The sequence below is a fragment of the Rana temporaria genome, chromosome 1 (assembly GCF_905171775.1).
Source record: "Rana temporaria chromosome 1, aRanTem1.1, whole genome shotgun sequence".
Classification (NCBI taxonomy): domain Eukaryota; kingdom Metazoa; phylum Chordata; class Amphibia; order Anura; family Ranidae; genus Rana; species Rana temporaria.
In genome coordinates this window covers 474,105,983-474,124,106 of record NC_053489.1, presented here as the reverse complement: position 1 = coordinate 474,124,106, position 18,124 = coordinate 474,105,983, and the positions used below count along the sequence as shown (strand labels likewise).

General features: G+C 44.3%; 1 protein-coding gene across 1 annotated transcript in view; it reads right to left on the bottom strand.

Moving 5' to 3' along the window:
* The window catches only part of FAM241A (family with sequence similarity 241 member A), a 60,638-nt gene extending 43,125 nt beyond the window's left edge, over positions 1–17,513 (bottom strand). Inside the window, exon 1 of the mRNA XM_040329310.1 lies at positions 17,282–17,513. Within this exon, the coding sequence (XP_040185244.1) occupies positions 17,282–17,473 (192 nt within the window). The 5' untranslated portion in view covers positions 17,474–17,513. The remainder of the gene's footprint in view (positions 1–17,281) is intronic.
* Positions 17,514–18,124: the final 611 nt, after the last annotated feature.

Here is an 18,124-nt window from a genome sequence, read left to right as displayed (position 1 = left end):
GAGAAGTCCACTGTCTAAGGCAGGTATGTCCAAAGTCTTTCAAGCCCCCCTGGTAATGTGTATATCTTTTGTGACCCCCAACAATTCCCTGAGCGCTGCGGGGGCCACAAAAGATATATACTGTATTTATGATAGGAGGGGACAGAAGGGGGGCAGGACGAGTGCTGTCAGATTACATACAAGAAAATCTCCTGTTTACTCGGTGGCCTCTTAACCACTTAAGCCCCGGACCATTTTGTTGCTAAATGCCCAGGCCAGGTTTTGCGATTCGGCACTGCGTCGCTTTAACAGACAATTGCGCGGTCGTGCGACGTGGCTCCCAAACAAAATTGGCGTCCTTTCCCCCCCCCACAAATAGAGCTTTCTTTTGGTGGTATTTGATCACCTCTGCGGTTTTTATTTTTTGCTCTATAAACAAAAAAAGAGCGACAGTTTTGAAAAAAAAAAAAAAAAAAAAAAAAAAAGCAATATTTTTTACTTTTTGCTATAATAAATATCCCCCAAAAACATATATAAATTTTTTTTTTGTTCCTCAGTTTAGGCCGATACGTATACTTCTACCAATTTTTGATTAAAAAAAAAAAAAAAAAAAAAAAAAAAAAAAAAAATCGCAGCAAGCGTTTATCGATTGGTTTGTGCAAAATTTATAGTGTTTACAAAATAGGGGATAGTTTTATTGCATTTTTATTAATTTTTTTTTTTTTTTTACTACTAATGGCGATCAGCGATTTTTTTTCGTGACTGTGACATTATGGCGGACACTTCGGACAATTTTTACACATTTTTGGGACCATTGTCATTTTCACAGCAAAAAATGCATTTAAATTGCATTGTTTATTGTGAAAATGACAGTTGCAGTTTGGGAGTTAACCACAGGGGGCGCTGTAGGAGTTAGGGTTCACCTAGTGTGTGTTTACAACTGTAGGGGTGTGTGGCTGTAGGACTGACGTCATCGATCGAGTCTCCCTATAAAAGGGATCACTCGATCGATGCAGCCGCCACAGTGAAGCACGGGGAAGCCATGTTTACATACGGCTCTCCCCGTTCTTCAGCTCCGGGGAGCGTTCGCGACGGAGCGGCTATAAACGAATAGCCACGCCGTCCCGGATCGCTTTCCGCGGGTATCCGACCGCCGCATGTAGCGGGGGGGGGTCCCGATCGGACCCCCGACGCGCGGAAAGGCGGGGACGTACATGTACGCCCATATGCCTGTACGTGCCATTCTGTGGACGTACATGTACATGCGGCGGTCGGCAAGTGGTTAAAGAAGTCCCGTCTCCTGGGTTGGCATTGGATAACTGTTCTGTCTATAATAGGAGGCGGGACTCTGTTCTAAAGAGGCCGCTGAGTAAACAGGAGATTCTCCTGTATGTAATCTGTTGGTGCTTGTCCCGGTCCCCTCTGAGGCTGCAGATGGGCATGGATCAGACTGCACTGATGGCAATGGTGAGGCTACATTCATGGCACTTGTGAGGTTGCATTCATGGGCACTGACCCTTATTTCGCTTTGAAGTTCTTTATTTAAAATGTACTTTTTTTCCTGAAACTTCTCTCTTAAAATTAAGGTGCGTGTTATATATGCCGATAAATACGGTATATCCAAATAACATGCCCAAGCTCATCATTAGTCCTGGCGCTCAGGTATTCATTGGGGGCCCACAAAAGATAGATAAATAGATATATAAAAATTTCTCTATCACACACACACACACACACACACACACACACACACACACACACAGTCCTGATCAAAAGTTTAAGACCACTTGAAAAATGGCAAAAAATCATATTTTACATTGTTGGATCTTAACAAGGTTCCAAGTAGAGCTTCAACATGCAACAAGAAGAAATGAGAGTGAGACAAAACATTTTTTGAGCATTCAATTTAATGAAAACAACGAATAAACTGAAACAGGCTGTTTTTCAGCTGATGAAAAGTTTAGGACCACACCTCCAAAAAAAAAAAAAACGAAACCCCCCCAAAACAGAAATCCAACTTCCAAACATGAACTCAGTAATGAGTAGCTCCGCCGTTATTGTTGATCACTTCAAAAATTTGTTTCGGCATGCTTGATGCAAGCGTTTCCATGAGGTGAGTGGGAACATTTCTCCAAGTGGTGAAGACAGCCGCACGAAGGCCATCTACTGTCTGGAACTGTTGTCCATTTTTGTAAACTTCCCTTGCCATCCATCCCCAAAGGTTCTCAATTGGATTTAGATCAGGGGAACATGCAGGATGGGCCAAAAGAGTGATGTTATTCTCCTGGAAGAAGTCCCTTGTCCTGCGGGCATTGTGTACTGTAACGTTGTCCTGTTGAAAAACCCAGTCATTACCACACAGACGAGGGCCCTCAGTCATGAGGAATGCTCTCTGCAACATCTGGACATAGCCAGCAGATGTTTGACGCCCCTGCACTTCCTCAAGCTCCATTGTTCCACTGAAGGAAAAAGCACCCCAGACCATTATGGCGCCCCCTCCACTGTGGCGCGTAGAAAACATCTCAGGTGGGATCTGCTTGTCATGCCAGTAACGTTGGAAACCATCAGGACCATCAAGGTTACATTTTTTCTCATCGGAGAATAAAACTTTCTTCCACCTTTGAATTTCCCATGTTTGGTGCTCTCTTGCAAAGTCCAAACGAGTTTTTGTTTTTGAAGCCCTTCAGTCTCAAATGCCTTCTGATGGTTATGGGGTTGCAGTCAGCACCAGTAAGGGCCTTAATTTGGGTCGAGGATCGTCCAGTGTCTTGATGAGAGACCCTGCTTATGCAGTTCAGCAACCCGACCACGTTCAAAAAAAAGGGAGAGTTTTTTTGTCTTTGCCATCACAACGTGTGACTACCTGACAGAAAATGACAATGAATCCACATCTTTGCACAGATTTGGCCTTTTAAAAAAGGCATGTGGTCCTAAACTTTTGATCAGCTGAAAAACAGCCCGTTTCAGTTTAATCGTTATTTTCAATTAATTTAATGTTAAAAAAATGTTTTGTCTCACTCTCATTTCTTCTTGTTGCATGTTGAAGCTCTACTTGGAACCTTGTTAAGATCCAACAATGTAAAATATGATTTTTTGACATTTTCAAGTGGTCTTAAACTTTTGATCAGGACTGTGATAGATAGATAAAAAATCCAAATCACATGCCCAAGCTCATCTTTTCACCACAAACAACCCAAAGCATATTGATATCAAGCTTCCTCCCCCTGAAACGCAGCAGCACCATTGGCTCCCGCTGCCGTCAAAGTCGAGAATGAGAATATCGCTCTGTGTCTGAATGGACACCAGGAAGCTGCAGGTCGGGTGCCTCCATAGCTTGCTGTGGGGGCACTCAACAGGAGGGAGGGGCCAGGAGCACAGAAGGAGGAGGATCCCAGCTGCTCTGGGCAAAACCACTACACAGAGCAGGCAAGAATAACATGTTTATTATTTTATTTAATAACACCACACTTTACAATTACCTTAAACGTGGTTCTAAAGGCTCAAGGTTTGAGGCAAACATACATATGCATGAAAGTAAATAAACCTGTGCGGCAGCCCCCCCCCCCCCCATATTTACCTGAGCCTGATCTTCCTCCAGCACTATGCACAAGAGCCCCAGCTCTCAGGGCTCCCTCCTTATTGGCCGAGACACCACCAGGCCTATATTACAGTACAGTAAAACATTGGTGTGCGAGCATAATTCGTTCCAGAAACATGCTTGCAATCCAAAGCACTTGTATATCAAAGCATTTTTTTACAGGGTAAAAAAAAAAAAGAGAAGAGAGGCACCTCTAAGTGTAGAAATAAGTTGCTAAATGTTGTACCTTCATTGAATGTAACCATATTGCTACACATAGAGGCTCCTCTCTTCTTTTTTTATACTCAGTTGTGACATGACGCTACTCTTATATCAAGACATCGCTTGTATATCAAGGCAAAACATTTATGAAAACATTTTGCTTGTCTTGCAAAATGCTCTCAAACCAAGGTTTTACTGTGTTTAATTTCATTTCTATCCAGCTGACTCTTTGGCCCCCCTATCTTAATACAGTCAAACTGTAGGATTTTTTTTTTTGTTAACAGGTTGTGTAAAAAAAAAAAAATAAGATGCATTAAATAGGAATGTTTGTAATCAACTACACTGTGTAGTCTTTGAAAACAGTCCACGTGATAGCCATTTTACCATAGTCCTGGTGGCATTCTGCGGTTTTACTTACAAGTACTGGGAAGAAAAAAAAAAAAAATCAGCCCAGAAGAATCAGGAGATGCAAAGTTTTATGAAAAGCATGTTCTGTAGCTATAGAGGAGGAAGCACGATTTCATCAACCTTCCAAAATACATTCAGAAGACATAGTCAGCAAGTGCTGGGGATTCCATCTGTCAGATTTGTTTGCACAGTAGGGATCATTTATGGCCATGCTGTGAGAGAGGACACACATTGGACTGTGCATTTTTACTTTTTTAAATATAGGTCTGCTTTTGGACGCCTGTAGCTAGGTCTCATGAAGCAGAAAATTTCACAAAGAATGCAATGCTCCCCAAATGCAACATCCGACAAGAAGATGCCATCTTTGACCTGCTTTGTCTCTAATTTATAAACACCATCTGCTGACCATGAAATATGCAAAATGCCATCAAATAATTGCCGCAAGACAGGTTCACACCTTTGTACCCTTTAATCATGTATCAAAATAAAGAACGTTTTTGCCTACCATTCAAGTGGAGAAAGCAGCTCAAACTGCCCAACTCCAGTCCTGACTGTCTGGAACTGAGGAAAAGGTTAGGCGACATGCGACCTGAAAAGTAGAATTGTACGATTCCTCAGACTTATCGCTCCTGCACGAGAATTGCTTTAACATTTAGTTATGTTGATCTTTCTCTTTCTGAGACTATGTATGCTGTATTTTTTGTTCCATTTGCCAATAAAATACTTTGGTATCAGAAATTTCTAAAGTACAAAGAAGCGTGGAGTGAGGGTTGCATTTTAATGGATTATACTATAGTGGCTCCATAGTAAGTGCATTTCAGATGGGCCCCAAGTTGCTTCACCTTGCTGTGCCTCTCAGAACTTTCCATTTTTGCTGTTGTAGTTTTAGGTTGTATGATGGCCCATGACACCCAACCTCTTCCTCAGAGGTCAAAACAGCGAGGGCTGTGGAGCTTGGTTAGTTTTAACTTCTTGGATGGTAAACCACATGCCAGGTTGTCAGGGTTACACTCTCACCAACGACAGATAATCCCACCGTGTGACATGTAGGCACCGTTTTCCTCCACTGGCTTATTGAAGAAAAGGTTTATATAAATACACAAGCAAGTTGTGCTGCAAGAGGTTGTAACATTTGTCATATTACCTTGAATTTAACTATACAGCAAGAACCCCCCCCCCCACACACACACACACAAACACAAAAAAGGTGAACAACACTTTAGATACTTTTTTAAAAAATATTTAACTGCTTCCCTTGTGGCCTATAGCAGAATGACGAATGAGCAGGAGCTCTCCCATCCTGGGTGAACGTCATGACATCCTGCGCTTCTGCTTGCAGTACATGGTCTGCCCTGGTACCTTGTGACCGTTCACATGACAGTACACTATGAATGAAAGCCATTCAATGATTACAACCATCTCTGATTGGTCACAGCCATCACGTGTGTGTGTAGATAGAGATGATATACAACACACACACACACACACACACACACACACACACACTCTCTCTTGCATTACATTTTTCAGACAATATGAATGATAACACAAAAACATTTTCACTCATGGTTAGTGCAAGGCTAAAGCCATTTATCATCCACTGTGTGTACTCTTTTTAAATCATAACAGAAACTACACAAATGACCCTGATCAAACGTTTACATACCCTGGTGATTTTGGCCAGATAACTTGTGTACATATTAACAAGTTTGAATGGCTAAAAAAAAAAAAAAAAAAAAAAAAGAAGGTAACCATCCTTACCTGTGATCTGTTTGCTTGTAATTAGTGTGTATATAAAAAAAAGTCAATGAGTTTCTGGACTCCTGACAGACCCTCGCATCTTTCATTCAGTGCTCCACTGACATTTCTGGATTCTGAGTCATGGAGAAAGCAATATAATTGTAAAAGTATCTGCAGGAAAGGGTAGTTGAACTGTAGAAAAACAGGAAAGGAATAATATATATATATATATATATATATATATATATATATATATATATATATATATATATAAAAAAAATTGATATCCAAGGAGCTGAGAATGCCAATCAGCAGTGCTCAAAACTAATCAAGAAGTGGAAAAGGAGGGGGGGGGGGGGTTCTGTTGAAACCAAACCACGGTCAGGTAGACCAACTAAAATTTCAGCCACAACTGCCAGTAAAATTGTTCGGGGTGCAAAGAAAAACCAACAAATAATTTCAGGTGAAATACAGAACTCTGAAAACATGTGGCATGGCCTTTTCAAGATGCAAAATAAGGAGGCACTTGAAGAAAGATAGGCTGTATGGTCGAGTCACCAGAAGAAAGCCATTACTACGCAAATGCCACAAAGTATCCCGCTTTCAATACGCCAAACGGCACAGTGATAAGCCTCAAACCTTCTAGCACATTTGGAGTGATGAGACCAAAAATGTTGCTTTTTGCCCACAACCATAAATGCTTCATTTGGACAGGAGTCTATAAGGCCCGATGAAAGGTACAGCATTCCTACTGTGAAACAAGGAGGTGGATCGCTGATGTTTTAGGGATGTGTGAGCTACAAAAGGCACAGGAAATGTGTTCAAAATTGATAACAATGATGAATGCAGTATGTCATCAAAAAATTACTGGAGGAAGGGGGGGGGGGGGGGGAGAAGACAAAAAGTTATTTAAATATGTTGTATGTATATATAAAAAAAAGAAATGGCCAAGAAATCAAAATTCTGCCAGGGTATGTAAAGCACAAGTGAGTGTGTGTTTTTAAATACAGAGGAGGAAGCAAAAACAAAAAAGGCCATTGGTACTAAAACAATTTTCAAAAGTAAAATACATACAAAAATATTCATTGTTTTTTTCCGCTTATATCGCAAAAAAAAAAAAAGTCTGGTATTGAGATGGTTAAAGTTGGCGTAAAGTCATAGGTTACAAAAAACAAAAAATGCTGACAGGCAGGGTGTTTATAACAAAAGAGAGCCTAGAGGTCTTGTCATAGCAATGCAATATGAGCCACACATGTGCAGCTCAGACCACATTTATTGGCCCTCTCTGCGTTGTTGTGATGCAACTCCTGTGCGCATTTATGGGAGTGACGTCTCCCCTGCCCGGCCATTCACATGGCCAAAAAGACCGGGCGAACATGGAAGCGCTAAAAATCTGCAGAGAGGGTCCCATTTCTTTAGTTGGCTTGCCAACGCTTTGAAGCTGAAATCCAGTCAGCTTACAAAAACGTAATTTGCTCTTCTGATTAGTGGAGACTGCATTTAAATCACGTTTTTTGTTTTGAAGTATGCATTTATACTTTTTTCCCCCTCTGACATCTATTTGAATATTTACAGGCTGATAAAAACTGGCTTGTATTGTCGGAAAGAATGAAGTAATTTGAATGGAATCGTAAAAGTTATTTAGAGGAAACAGGAAAGCATAATGTGAATCAGCCACTGATTATCCAAGGCGCGCCTCAGCCGTGACCTTATGATGCAGCCTCTCTAATAATGTTTACCAGAATGTAAAAGAAATTCAAACTACAATTATGGCTATGATCTGTACGGGTAACAGGACCACTTCCCAACAATTAAACAGCTTTAAATCTCAAGCACACGCCTTGGAAACTGCCCACTAATTGCCAAATATTCAACCTTGCTGATATTAGTCATTGTAAGCTCTTACTCTTAGATGTAGAAATTAGTGTCCATTTAAAGTACTTGCCTGTCATTGCCAGCATAAACTATTTACCAAGAGAAAATAAAAAAGGGAACCTGTCAAAATAAATCATGCTAAGAAAATATTTTTCTTCCATGCTTTTTTTTCTCTTAGGCAAGCAACATGAAAATCAAAATGCCATTAATGTCGCCTCTTATTGTGGTGTACATAATTCACAATATGAATTATGTCACATCAGAGCCATTACCACAGCTTACAAATAGTGATGTAGTTACAGGTACACCAAACAACAGTACAGGGTACATCATTCCCCACTGTCTCCAACATCCAAGGACAGCTTCAAGTTTAGAAGCAGGTAGGGAATCCAGACATTACAGTAAAATAACCAAGTGATCTTCCTGGATGTACAGCATGAGGATTGGAAATCATAAAACAACCTCAACACAACCACAGATCTTTGATAGTAAACTATAAAACATATTGTGCGAGGACCTGCAATAGGGAGAATTTAGCAAAATTTGTGCAGTTTATAGTGAACTGAGAAAGCTGTGCTGTAGGTTTTCTCCAGACTTGGTAGTTCGGGAGCTTGATGGTTCCAAAATTGTTTTGGTTCGGGCGGAACCTTCAAATCGATGTCAAGGCTTTGCTAGTTGCCTACAGCCTATGTGAGAGTGCATCCCTTGTGAGGGGGGATTCCTTGCCCAATGACTTGGAAAGTCTGGGAGGTGGAGGAAGATGAGGGGGCTGAAGCGAGTCCAGAAGTCTCTGGCCGAGTGAAAAAGCTTGAGGGGGCTGGACAGAGTCTGGAAGTCTCTGGCAGAGTGAGCAAGCTTGAGGGAGGCTGAAGCAAGTCCAGAAGTCTCTGGCGGAGTGAGCAAGCTTGAGGGGGCTGGACAGAGTCTGGAAGTCTCTGGCAGAGTGAGCAAGCTTGAGGGGGCTGAAGCGAGTCCAGAAGTCTCTGGCGGAGTGAGCAAGCTTGAGGGAGTCCGGAAGTCTCTGGCGGAGTGAGCAAGCTTGAGGGGGGCTGAAGCAAGTCCAGAAGTCTCTGGCGGAGTGAGCAAGCTTGAGGGGGCTGAAGCGAGTCCAGAAGTCTCTGGCGGAGTGAGCAAGCTTGAGGGAGTCCGGAAGTCTCTGGCGGAGTGAGCAAGCTTGAGGGGGGCTGAAGCAAGTCCAGAAGTCTCTGGCAGAGTGAGCAAGCTTGAGGGGGCTGGAAAATCCCATTTGGAGAGTCCAGGTGAGGGCCTGTGCAGTAAGGCTGAGCGAGCCAGAAAAGCCAGTATACTAGCAGCGGTCGTGCTGTTAAAGTGAGCTGGCGGTGGCTTGGTATTTTATGTTAACATTGTTGCCGAGTGGAGTTGAAACCCCTACGTGGGAAACCTGGATTGGCTACCAGGCCCTTAAATATAGTTCCCATTTGGCATGGACATTGTGCCAAGCACCTACAATTAATTTTTCAAGCAGTTCTACTTTAAAGGAAGCTCTGAGCTGGAGCTATAGGGAGGCCATTGAAGACCATTTTGGTGAAAGTCTCTCTCAGGGTCAGTGACCCAATGTACTGAAACCAAAGACAGTTAAACACTATTATTTAGGAGGAGGTCAGAAATTGGGCTGCTTCCTGCAGCTCATCACTGGGGATCTCACTTGTATATGTTGTTGGGCCAAAAATGCAGGTGTGAATGTACCCTTACGTTTCCATTTAATTGTGATCATCCAATTTTATTTGTTCCCTTTAATGCATTTGCCTTTGTTTTATGAAACAGAACACGTGGTGTACCAAAAAATCCCAGCCCAATAATGATGACCTGATGCAATGCTTGAGCCACTTCTGACGCTAGAAGTGTTCTTCATTGCATGCAGAGATTTTTCAGCTTGTTGGAATTTTTATTTACAACCTGGCTGATCCAGAAGCAGTCAACTGTATACGTGTGTGCCGCTTTCATGCGTTGGGAAAGTCACATGAGAATCAGTAGCAAATTATGTCTCTACATACGACAGCCAGATGTGCCCCAAGACATGATCTTACAATGTTGGAACTATGGTTGATGTTCAGCATTGCAATTAAGGATTCCTTTGAAAAAAAAAAAAAAAAAAAATTATATATATATATATATATTACTAGAATTCTCCATTAAAGTGTACCTCTAGCCAAGCCTTTTCTTTATAGCTCTGGATATAATAAGAAGGTGTTAAAAATGATAATTTGCCATTTGCATCCTATTGGTGCGATTTTCCTTCAAGTTTTCTTTCAGGATGCAAGGGTAATTCCCTCCCAGACAGTTGTCACCTTACCAGTTGCTCCATCTGGAAGATCTCTCCTCGCCTCAAGCGCTGCAGAAAACTGAAAAATCTGGATCTCCCATCACTTTGTCCAAAAAAGGTTTAGGCTTGATTCACACTAGTGCGGTGCGAATTCCATCTCTGTTATCTCTGCAAAGAGATAACAGAGCTGTTCAGCAGATCAGCTCCATTTTAAATGCGAATTTGGAGACCTGGGAGAGTGGAGGTGGAGAAATCCTGATAAGAAACGAACACACCTGCGAATCACATGCGTGCCCATAGAAGATATTGGGCCTGAATTTGCACCTGAGCCGCACTGCAATATCTAGAAAACGCACACGTTTTTTGGGCAATGCGCAGTGCTAATGCATCTCGCATATGTGAACCAGCCTCATTAAAATCAATGACATTTATAATGTTATGCGAATTGGATGCGGTTTAAGCCGCACTCAATTCGCATAGGTGTGAACCCGGCCTTAAGCTCCATTCACACCTTTGTATTCCAGGAACACGTGAAATGTGCACCAAAGCATGCACTGCAATTATTTCTGAATGAAATCCAAACACAGGTAGCAATACCGCTTTTTGTTGCGTGAAAAACAAATGCATTGCAAAAAAACGACTGAACAATGGTGCAGAAGCTACTTTGGCACATTTGTTGTGTCTAGGAAAGCCCATTAAATGAATAGGCTGTCCTATGCTAAAGGGACGCATCATTCAGGTATGAACTACAGTGGTTTCACACAGGCAGTCCTAACAATTCCTAGAACAGTCTGGCAACACTATTTCTAGATACAATACAGTGTGTGAGAGTTGTTACGTTAGGAAAGGAAACGCATTACTGGCAGGATCATCATACCGTGAAGAAAACAAAACAAAAAAAAACACACAAGTATTTAGCCACCACACCGAACATCTAGTAAGATACAATATATTAAATTGTTTTGGAGTCTTAAAGCGGTAGTTCACCCTCACTGACATGATTTTTCCATCGAGACAGGCATTGTAGCGCGAGCTACAGTATGCCTGTCCCGATTTTTTTACCCCCGTACTCACTGTGTACTCGTACATTAAAGATTTCGGCTCCCGCGGGGAATGGGCGTGCCTATGGAGAGGGAGGATGATTGACGGCCGGCCCTGGCATGTCACTCTCCCCGAAGACAGCCGGAGTAGGTCTCGGCTCTTCACGGCGCCTGCGCACAGGCGCCGTGAAGAGCCAAGCCTATTTCCGGAGAAGCGTGACGCGCCAGAGCCGGCCGTCAATCATCCTCCGTCTCCATAGGCACGCCCATTCCCCGAGGGGAGTCGGTATCTTCGATGTACGAGTACAAGGTGAGTACAGGGATAAAAAAATCGGGACAGGCATACTGTAGCTCGCGCTACAATGCCTGATTTTATGGTAGAGGAAAAAAAAATTTTTTTGGGGTTTATAGGGTGAACCCCCGCTTTAAGTCTTGTTCACGCTTGCAGTGCTTCCTGGGATATATAAAACAGTCTAGTCTACTGAAGTTTTTGCCTACGTAGGATATTTGTTAATTGCAAAGCTGATAGCTCTTAAAGGGGTTGTAAAGGCAGAGTCTTTTTTTTAATCGTAATGCATCAAGATAAAAAAAGTCTTCTGTGTGCAGCAGCTCCCCGCCCCCCCCCCCAATACTTACCCAAGCCCCTTCTAGATCCAGCGTTGTTGTAGCAATGTTTCGGCTGTCCGGGACTCCCCTCCTCATTGGCTGAGACAGCAGTCCAACGCCATTGGCTCCCACTGCTGTCAAAGTTAGTCAGCCAATGAGAAAAAGGGACATGAATGGACACAGGGAGCTGTAAATTGGCACAGGTGCCCCCATCGCAAGGTGCTTGCTGTGGGGGCACCCAACAGGAGGGAGGGGCCAGGAGCACAGAAGAGGGACCTGAGAAAAAGGAGGATCCGGGCCGCTATGTGTAAAACCACTGTACAGAGCAGGCAAGTATAACATGTTTGTGAATTTTAATAAAAACAAAAAAAAAATTACTTTACATCCACTTTAAAGGGGAGTTCCAGCCATTTGTGTGTTTATTAAAAGTCAGCAGCAACAAAAAGTGTAGCTGCTGGCTTTTAATAAACAGGCACTTACCTGCTCCAGCGCTCCAGCGACGCGCCGGCCGGGGCTCCGCTCCTCTCCCCCCCTCCCCGGCCGGCGTCTTCATCTTCAGTGTGGGCACCCGGCCGTGACAGCTTTCGGCTTCACGGCCGGGCACCCACTGCGCATGCGCGAGCGCGAGCGGCGCGGCACTGCGCATGCGCGAGCGGCGCGGCCCGGCGCCGTGTAATTGGCCAGGAGATCGCCTAGGACCTGTGACGTGTCCTAGGCGATCGCCAACAGCAGCCACTTCCTGAAGGCGACTAAGCTTAGTCGCCTACAGGAAGGAGGAAGTGGGACAGGAAGTCCCACTCGTGCTGAAGCCCCCACTCCCCCCCCAAAAAAATTACATGCCAAATGTGGCATGTAAGGGGGAGAGGAGTGGGTTAAGAGGAAGTTCCAAATTTGGGTGGAACTCCTCTTTAACAATTTGCCTTTCTTGAGCCTGCAACCAAGAAATGCAATATCAGAAAATAACAGCTCTGATAAGGGTGGGTACACTTGAATTGAAGTGTCAACAGTAACATGCTGCCTATTTTGTAATCAAATACACATTCACCAGATATGCTGAAAGCCAGGTGACAAATCCCACACTACTGCAATACGATACAAACACGTGTATACATTTTATCATTTTCAGAAAAGTTAAGGGAAAAACACAACTGTGCTTTATGTGCAATGCACGTCCTTGATCTGACTGATGTGATAAAAGGCTCAAACGCGATAACTGGTGTTGTAATCTGATGATGACACTTATTTCACGCGTCTGCAGGCAGAACAGGCCATGAAAGTAAATGCACCGCCAAAAAGTTTGCCAAGTTTGATTTTTGGGCAAAGGTCCATTTTAAAGATGTTGTAAAGGTTTTTTTTTTTTAAACAGGTTATACTTCCCTCCTCTGTGCAAGGGTTTTGCACAGAGCGGCCCCGGTCCTCCTCTTCTGGGGTCCGCCAGCAGCGCTCCTGGCTCCTCCTCTTCTCGGGTGCCCCCACAGAGAGCCGTTTTCCATGGGGGCACGCTCCTGAGTGAGTCCTGCAGCTGCGTCCAATGATAGACAGCAAGACTCTACCTGTTCACAGATTTGATTAACAGCAGCAGAAGCCATTGGCTTTTGCTGCTATCAATCTATCCAATGAGGACCCGAGACAGCCGCTGGAGCAGCTGTGCTCGTTCCCGTAGCTGGAACGATCGGGTTAAGTTAAAGTGGATGTAAACCCCCCAAAAAAATTTTTTTGTTATGTCATAATGTAGAGAATAAGATTTCCTATCATATGTGCCCAGTCTTGCCACACAGAGTTAATCCAGCTCTGAGCAATCCTCTTTTATTGTTCAGTGAAAATTAACAGACTTCCAGATAAAAACCTGTCTAAATAAAAAGTCCTTTCTGTCCCCTTGCGTCGAGTGACATACATTACCTCTCACAATGAACTGTGGATCACCCCCCTTATTATGATAAACATCCAGGAATGTGCAGATGTCCAAGCTAGTGCACGAGAGATGTAAAAACCCTGTAAGGCTGGGTTCACACTACGGTTTTCCCGTCCGTCAGCCGCATACAATTTATATGAAAAAACGTATGCGGCTGAAACGGACGGGAACGTATGGCACCGCACATATGTGCGTTTTCCATTAACATTAATGTTAAAGGAAAACGTATGCGGTTGCCATACTGTTTTAAAAACGACCGCAAAACCGTGGTTGAACACGGTTTTGCGTACGTTTAAAAAACGTTTTGCCAGCAAATCGTACGCACCCGGATGCATCCGAGTGCATACGATTTGCAATGCATTGTCTATCTCTACGTTTTCCCGTCCGGGCCCGTACGTTTTCAATACTGAAATCGTATGCGGCTGACGGACGGGAAAACCGTAGTGTGAACCCAGCCTCACTCGAAGCAAGGGGACGGAAAGGACTTTTTATTTAGACAGGTTTTTATCTGGAAGTCTGTTCATTTTCACTGAACAATAAAAGAGGATTGCTCAGAGCTGGATTAACTCGGTGTTGAAAGACTGGGCACAGATGATAGGAAATCTTATTTTCTACATTGTGACATCAAAAAGAAAAAAAAAAACAATTTTTGGGGTTTACATCCACTTTAAGTAAAAGGAGGGCTCTGGGCGCTGCTGCACTATATAAAGGTCATGTTATTTGTGTAAAAAAATAAATAAATATCCACTTAGCTACTGCAGCCTGAGACACCACCACATGACAAATTATTCATATGTCACCATATGCAGGAATACAACATATTGAAATTCTGGGTCATAAGATTTAGTACTTTACTACAAGGCTACATGCGTTTCTGCCTTTTCTTAAATATAGGCCCCCCATCTCTTTCTGGTACTTATATTGCTCCTCCATTGCCCAGTTTCCCCTTTGCAACCAGGGCTGCTGATAGAAATCATGGGGCCCCGTACTGTCTACTTGACGAGGCCCACTTCAGCCCAGCTCCTAGCCCCTCCCTAGACTCCGCCTTGAAACAATAATTGCATTAAAGAAAAAAAAAAGAAGGGGTGGGGGATGAAGGACAGGCTGGTTGTACCAAAGTTGATTACTTGGGTACAATCCGCCTACCCATAGATGGTTCAAATCTTAGCCGATCCCTGCTAAACTGGGCAAGAATCTATGGCTGGCTTAGCTGACACGGACATCAATATTGAAGTCTATGGCCCCCAACGTGCATGAAAGTCAGACCACAGTAGTGCATAAACTACTCTGAAGTTGCTGAAACTTTAAGTTGCACATATATGAATGGTCATCATTGGAAAACATGGGGAATGACTTGTTACGCAACTTTGATGTCCAAAGCTGCATGACAAGTCGCATAAGTGTGGATGGAGTCTGAAGGCTCTGTGTAAAGCTTGGAACACGTTATCTTTTTTATGAGGGGGGAGAATATACAGCACCAGTGCAACCATTCCCCTCTAATGATGTGTATACCATGTTCTGTTGGCTTCTGTAACAATCCTCCTCTCTCTGATGGTGGAGACCCAACCACAACTATGAACTCCTGGTGCTGGGGAGGGTAATAGTGTGAAGGATCGTGCTGCTCGCCCTCCCTTTTCTGTCTCCCCGACCGTTCACAAAACTCCTAGTATACTGCTCCCAGAATGCAAGGTGTTCTGTGAACGGAGGATTGGCAGATAAATGACAGGATCTCCCTTACCATTCACAAAACTCCTAGTATACTGCTCCCAGAATGCAAGGCGTTCTGTGAACAGAGGACTGGCAGATGAATGACAGGATCTCCCTTACCATTCACAAAACTCCTAGTATACTGCTCCCAGAATGCAAGGCGTTCTGTGAACAGAGGACTGGCAGATGAATGACAGGATCTCCCTTACCATTCACAAAACTCCTAGTATACTGCTCCCAGAATGCAAGGCGTTCTGTGAACAGAGGACTGGCAGATGAATGACAGGATCTCCCTTACCATTCACAAAACTCCTAGTATACTGCTCCCAGAATGCAAGGCGTTCTGTGAACAGAGGACTGGCAGATGAATGACAGGATCTCCCTTACCATTCACAAAACTCCTAGTATACTGCTCCCAGAATGCAAGGCGTTCTGTGAACAGAGGACTGGCAGATGAATGACAGGATCTCCCTTACCATTCACAAAACTCCTAGTATACTGCTCCCAGAATGCAAGGTGTTCTGTGAACGGAGGATTGGCAGATAAATGACAGGATCTCCCTTACCATTCACAAAACTCCTAGTATACTGCTCCCAGAATGCAAGGCGTTCTGTGAACAGAGGACTGGCAGATGAATGACAGAATCTCCCTTACCATTCACAAAACTCCTAGTATACTGCTCCCAGAATGCAAGGCGTTCTGTGCAGGGGACTGGCAGATGAACGACAGGATCTCCCTTACCATTCACAAAACTCCTAGTATACTGCTCCCAGAATGCAAGGCGTTCTGTGAACGGAGGACTGGCAGATGAATGACAGGATCTCCCTTGCCATTCACAAAACTCCTAGTATACTGCTCCCAGAATGCAAGGTGTTCTGTGAACAGAGGACTGGCAGATGAATGACAGGATCTCCCTTGCCATTCACAAAACTCCTAGTATACTGCTCCCAGAATGCAAGGCGTTCTGTGAACGGAGGATTGGCAGATGAATGACAGGATCTCCCTTACCATTCACAAAACTCCTAGTATACTGCTCCCAGAATGCAAGGTGTTCTGTGAACAGAGGACTGGCAGATGAATGACAGGATCTCCCTTGCCATTCACAAAACTCCTAGTATACTGCTCCCAGAATGCAAGGTGTTCTGTGAACGGAGGATTGGCAGATGAATGACAGGATCTGCCTTACCATTCACAAAACTACTAGTATACAAGGTGTTCTGTGACAAGAGGAGAAGCAGACGAATGACAATATCCCCCTTATCTGTCTCCCCAGCCATTCACAAAACTCCTAATATTTTCCCCCCAGAAAGCAAGGTGTTCTGTGAATGGAGAAGAGGCAGACGAACGACAAGATCTACATTCCTGTGTCTCCAACCATTCACAAAACTTCTAGTATTCTTCTCCCAGAACACAAGCCTTTCTGTGAATGGGGAAGAGGCAGATGAATGACAGGATCTCCCTAATCCCAGAATAAGTTGCATTCTGCAAGAAAGTAAACGAAGAGTTCTGCGAATTGTTGAGGGGACATTAACCCCTGCAGCACCAGGAGTTCACAGCTGTGGGAAAGGGGGGGGGGTGTCATTACAGGAACCAGCAGACATGGGATACACATCCATAGAGGGACATTATCACACTGCAGCTGTCCCACAACAATGTTTACTGACAACACATTGTGCACCTCACTAGTGACACAACCCTAAGGAATCACCACCCTTGGTGCTCAGAGCACACTCCTATCAGTCAGAGTGAATGTGTCCCTCTAGTAAAGTGTTGCTGATGGTGGGTGACACGAGGGAAAGGTTACATTGCCATATGACTAAACCATTTGGTTTGGTCCCATTATTAGAATGTAGCGTCTTGTACAGGCGCCCCCCAGGACACCATGTTGTCAGTGAGAGGTGACAGGTTGGGTATGAGGTGAGAAGTCTTACCTGGGTCTGAGCCGTGCTCTGTACATTGTATGTGTGTGTGTCTGACACCAGCACCACTCCCCCGCCTCTCCATGGCTCTGCACACTCGTACGGCTGCTCCTGCGCTCCGCTGTGTATACTGGGCTCCTCTAGCGCTGACCTGCCAGGACGTTCCATGCTTTCTGTCACTGCCTCATTTCCTCCAGTGCCCATAGATCAGGAGCACGGCCCCGCCCCACCATGACACAGCCGCGCCCTAGCAGCTGTCTGATGACAGGGTAACCCGCTAGGCTGCATCCCCGGCATCCGCTCAGCTGTGCGTGCCGCTTCTTCCCAACGGCCGCTAGGTGGCGTGCACATCTACTCCTATTTACTATAGTTGTCCTTGTAAATAGTGCTCAGGAATAAAGACAATTTGGGGACTTTGGCATGTGTATAACCAAGGTCTTTATCTCTAGGGCAGTGGTTCTCACCCTTCTAGTGCCCTGACCCCTTGATAAAATTTCCTAAGTTGTGCGGACCCCTAACAGTAAAATCATTTTTATAGCGTGAGTTGTCAGCACCCAAGGCAAGACAAGTAATTTGCACCCCTAACCCGCGGACATTTAGCGCTTCCTGAGTCTCTTAGGCTGCATTAACACCTTGGCGTACCAAATCGCGGCGTTTTGTCCCGCGAATTGCGGCGTCAAATTGCGGCGTTTTATACTGCGATTTGCGGCGACAAAACGCCGCGATTGTGAATGCAGCTGTACCCCCTCTATGGAGATGGTTCACATCTCCTATGCCGAACGCCGAAAGCTGCCTGAAAAAAAGGTCCGGGACTTGTTTTCAGGCGGCAGGCGTACGGCGTTCGGCGTTCCATCT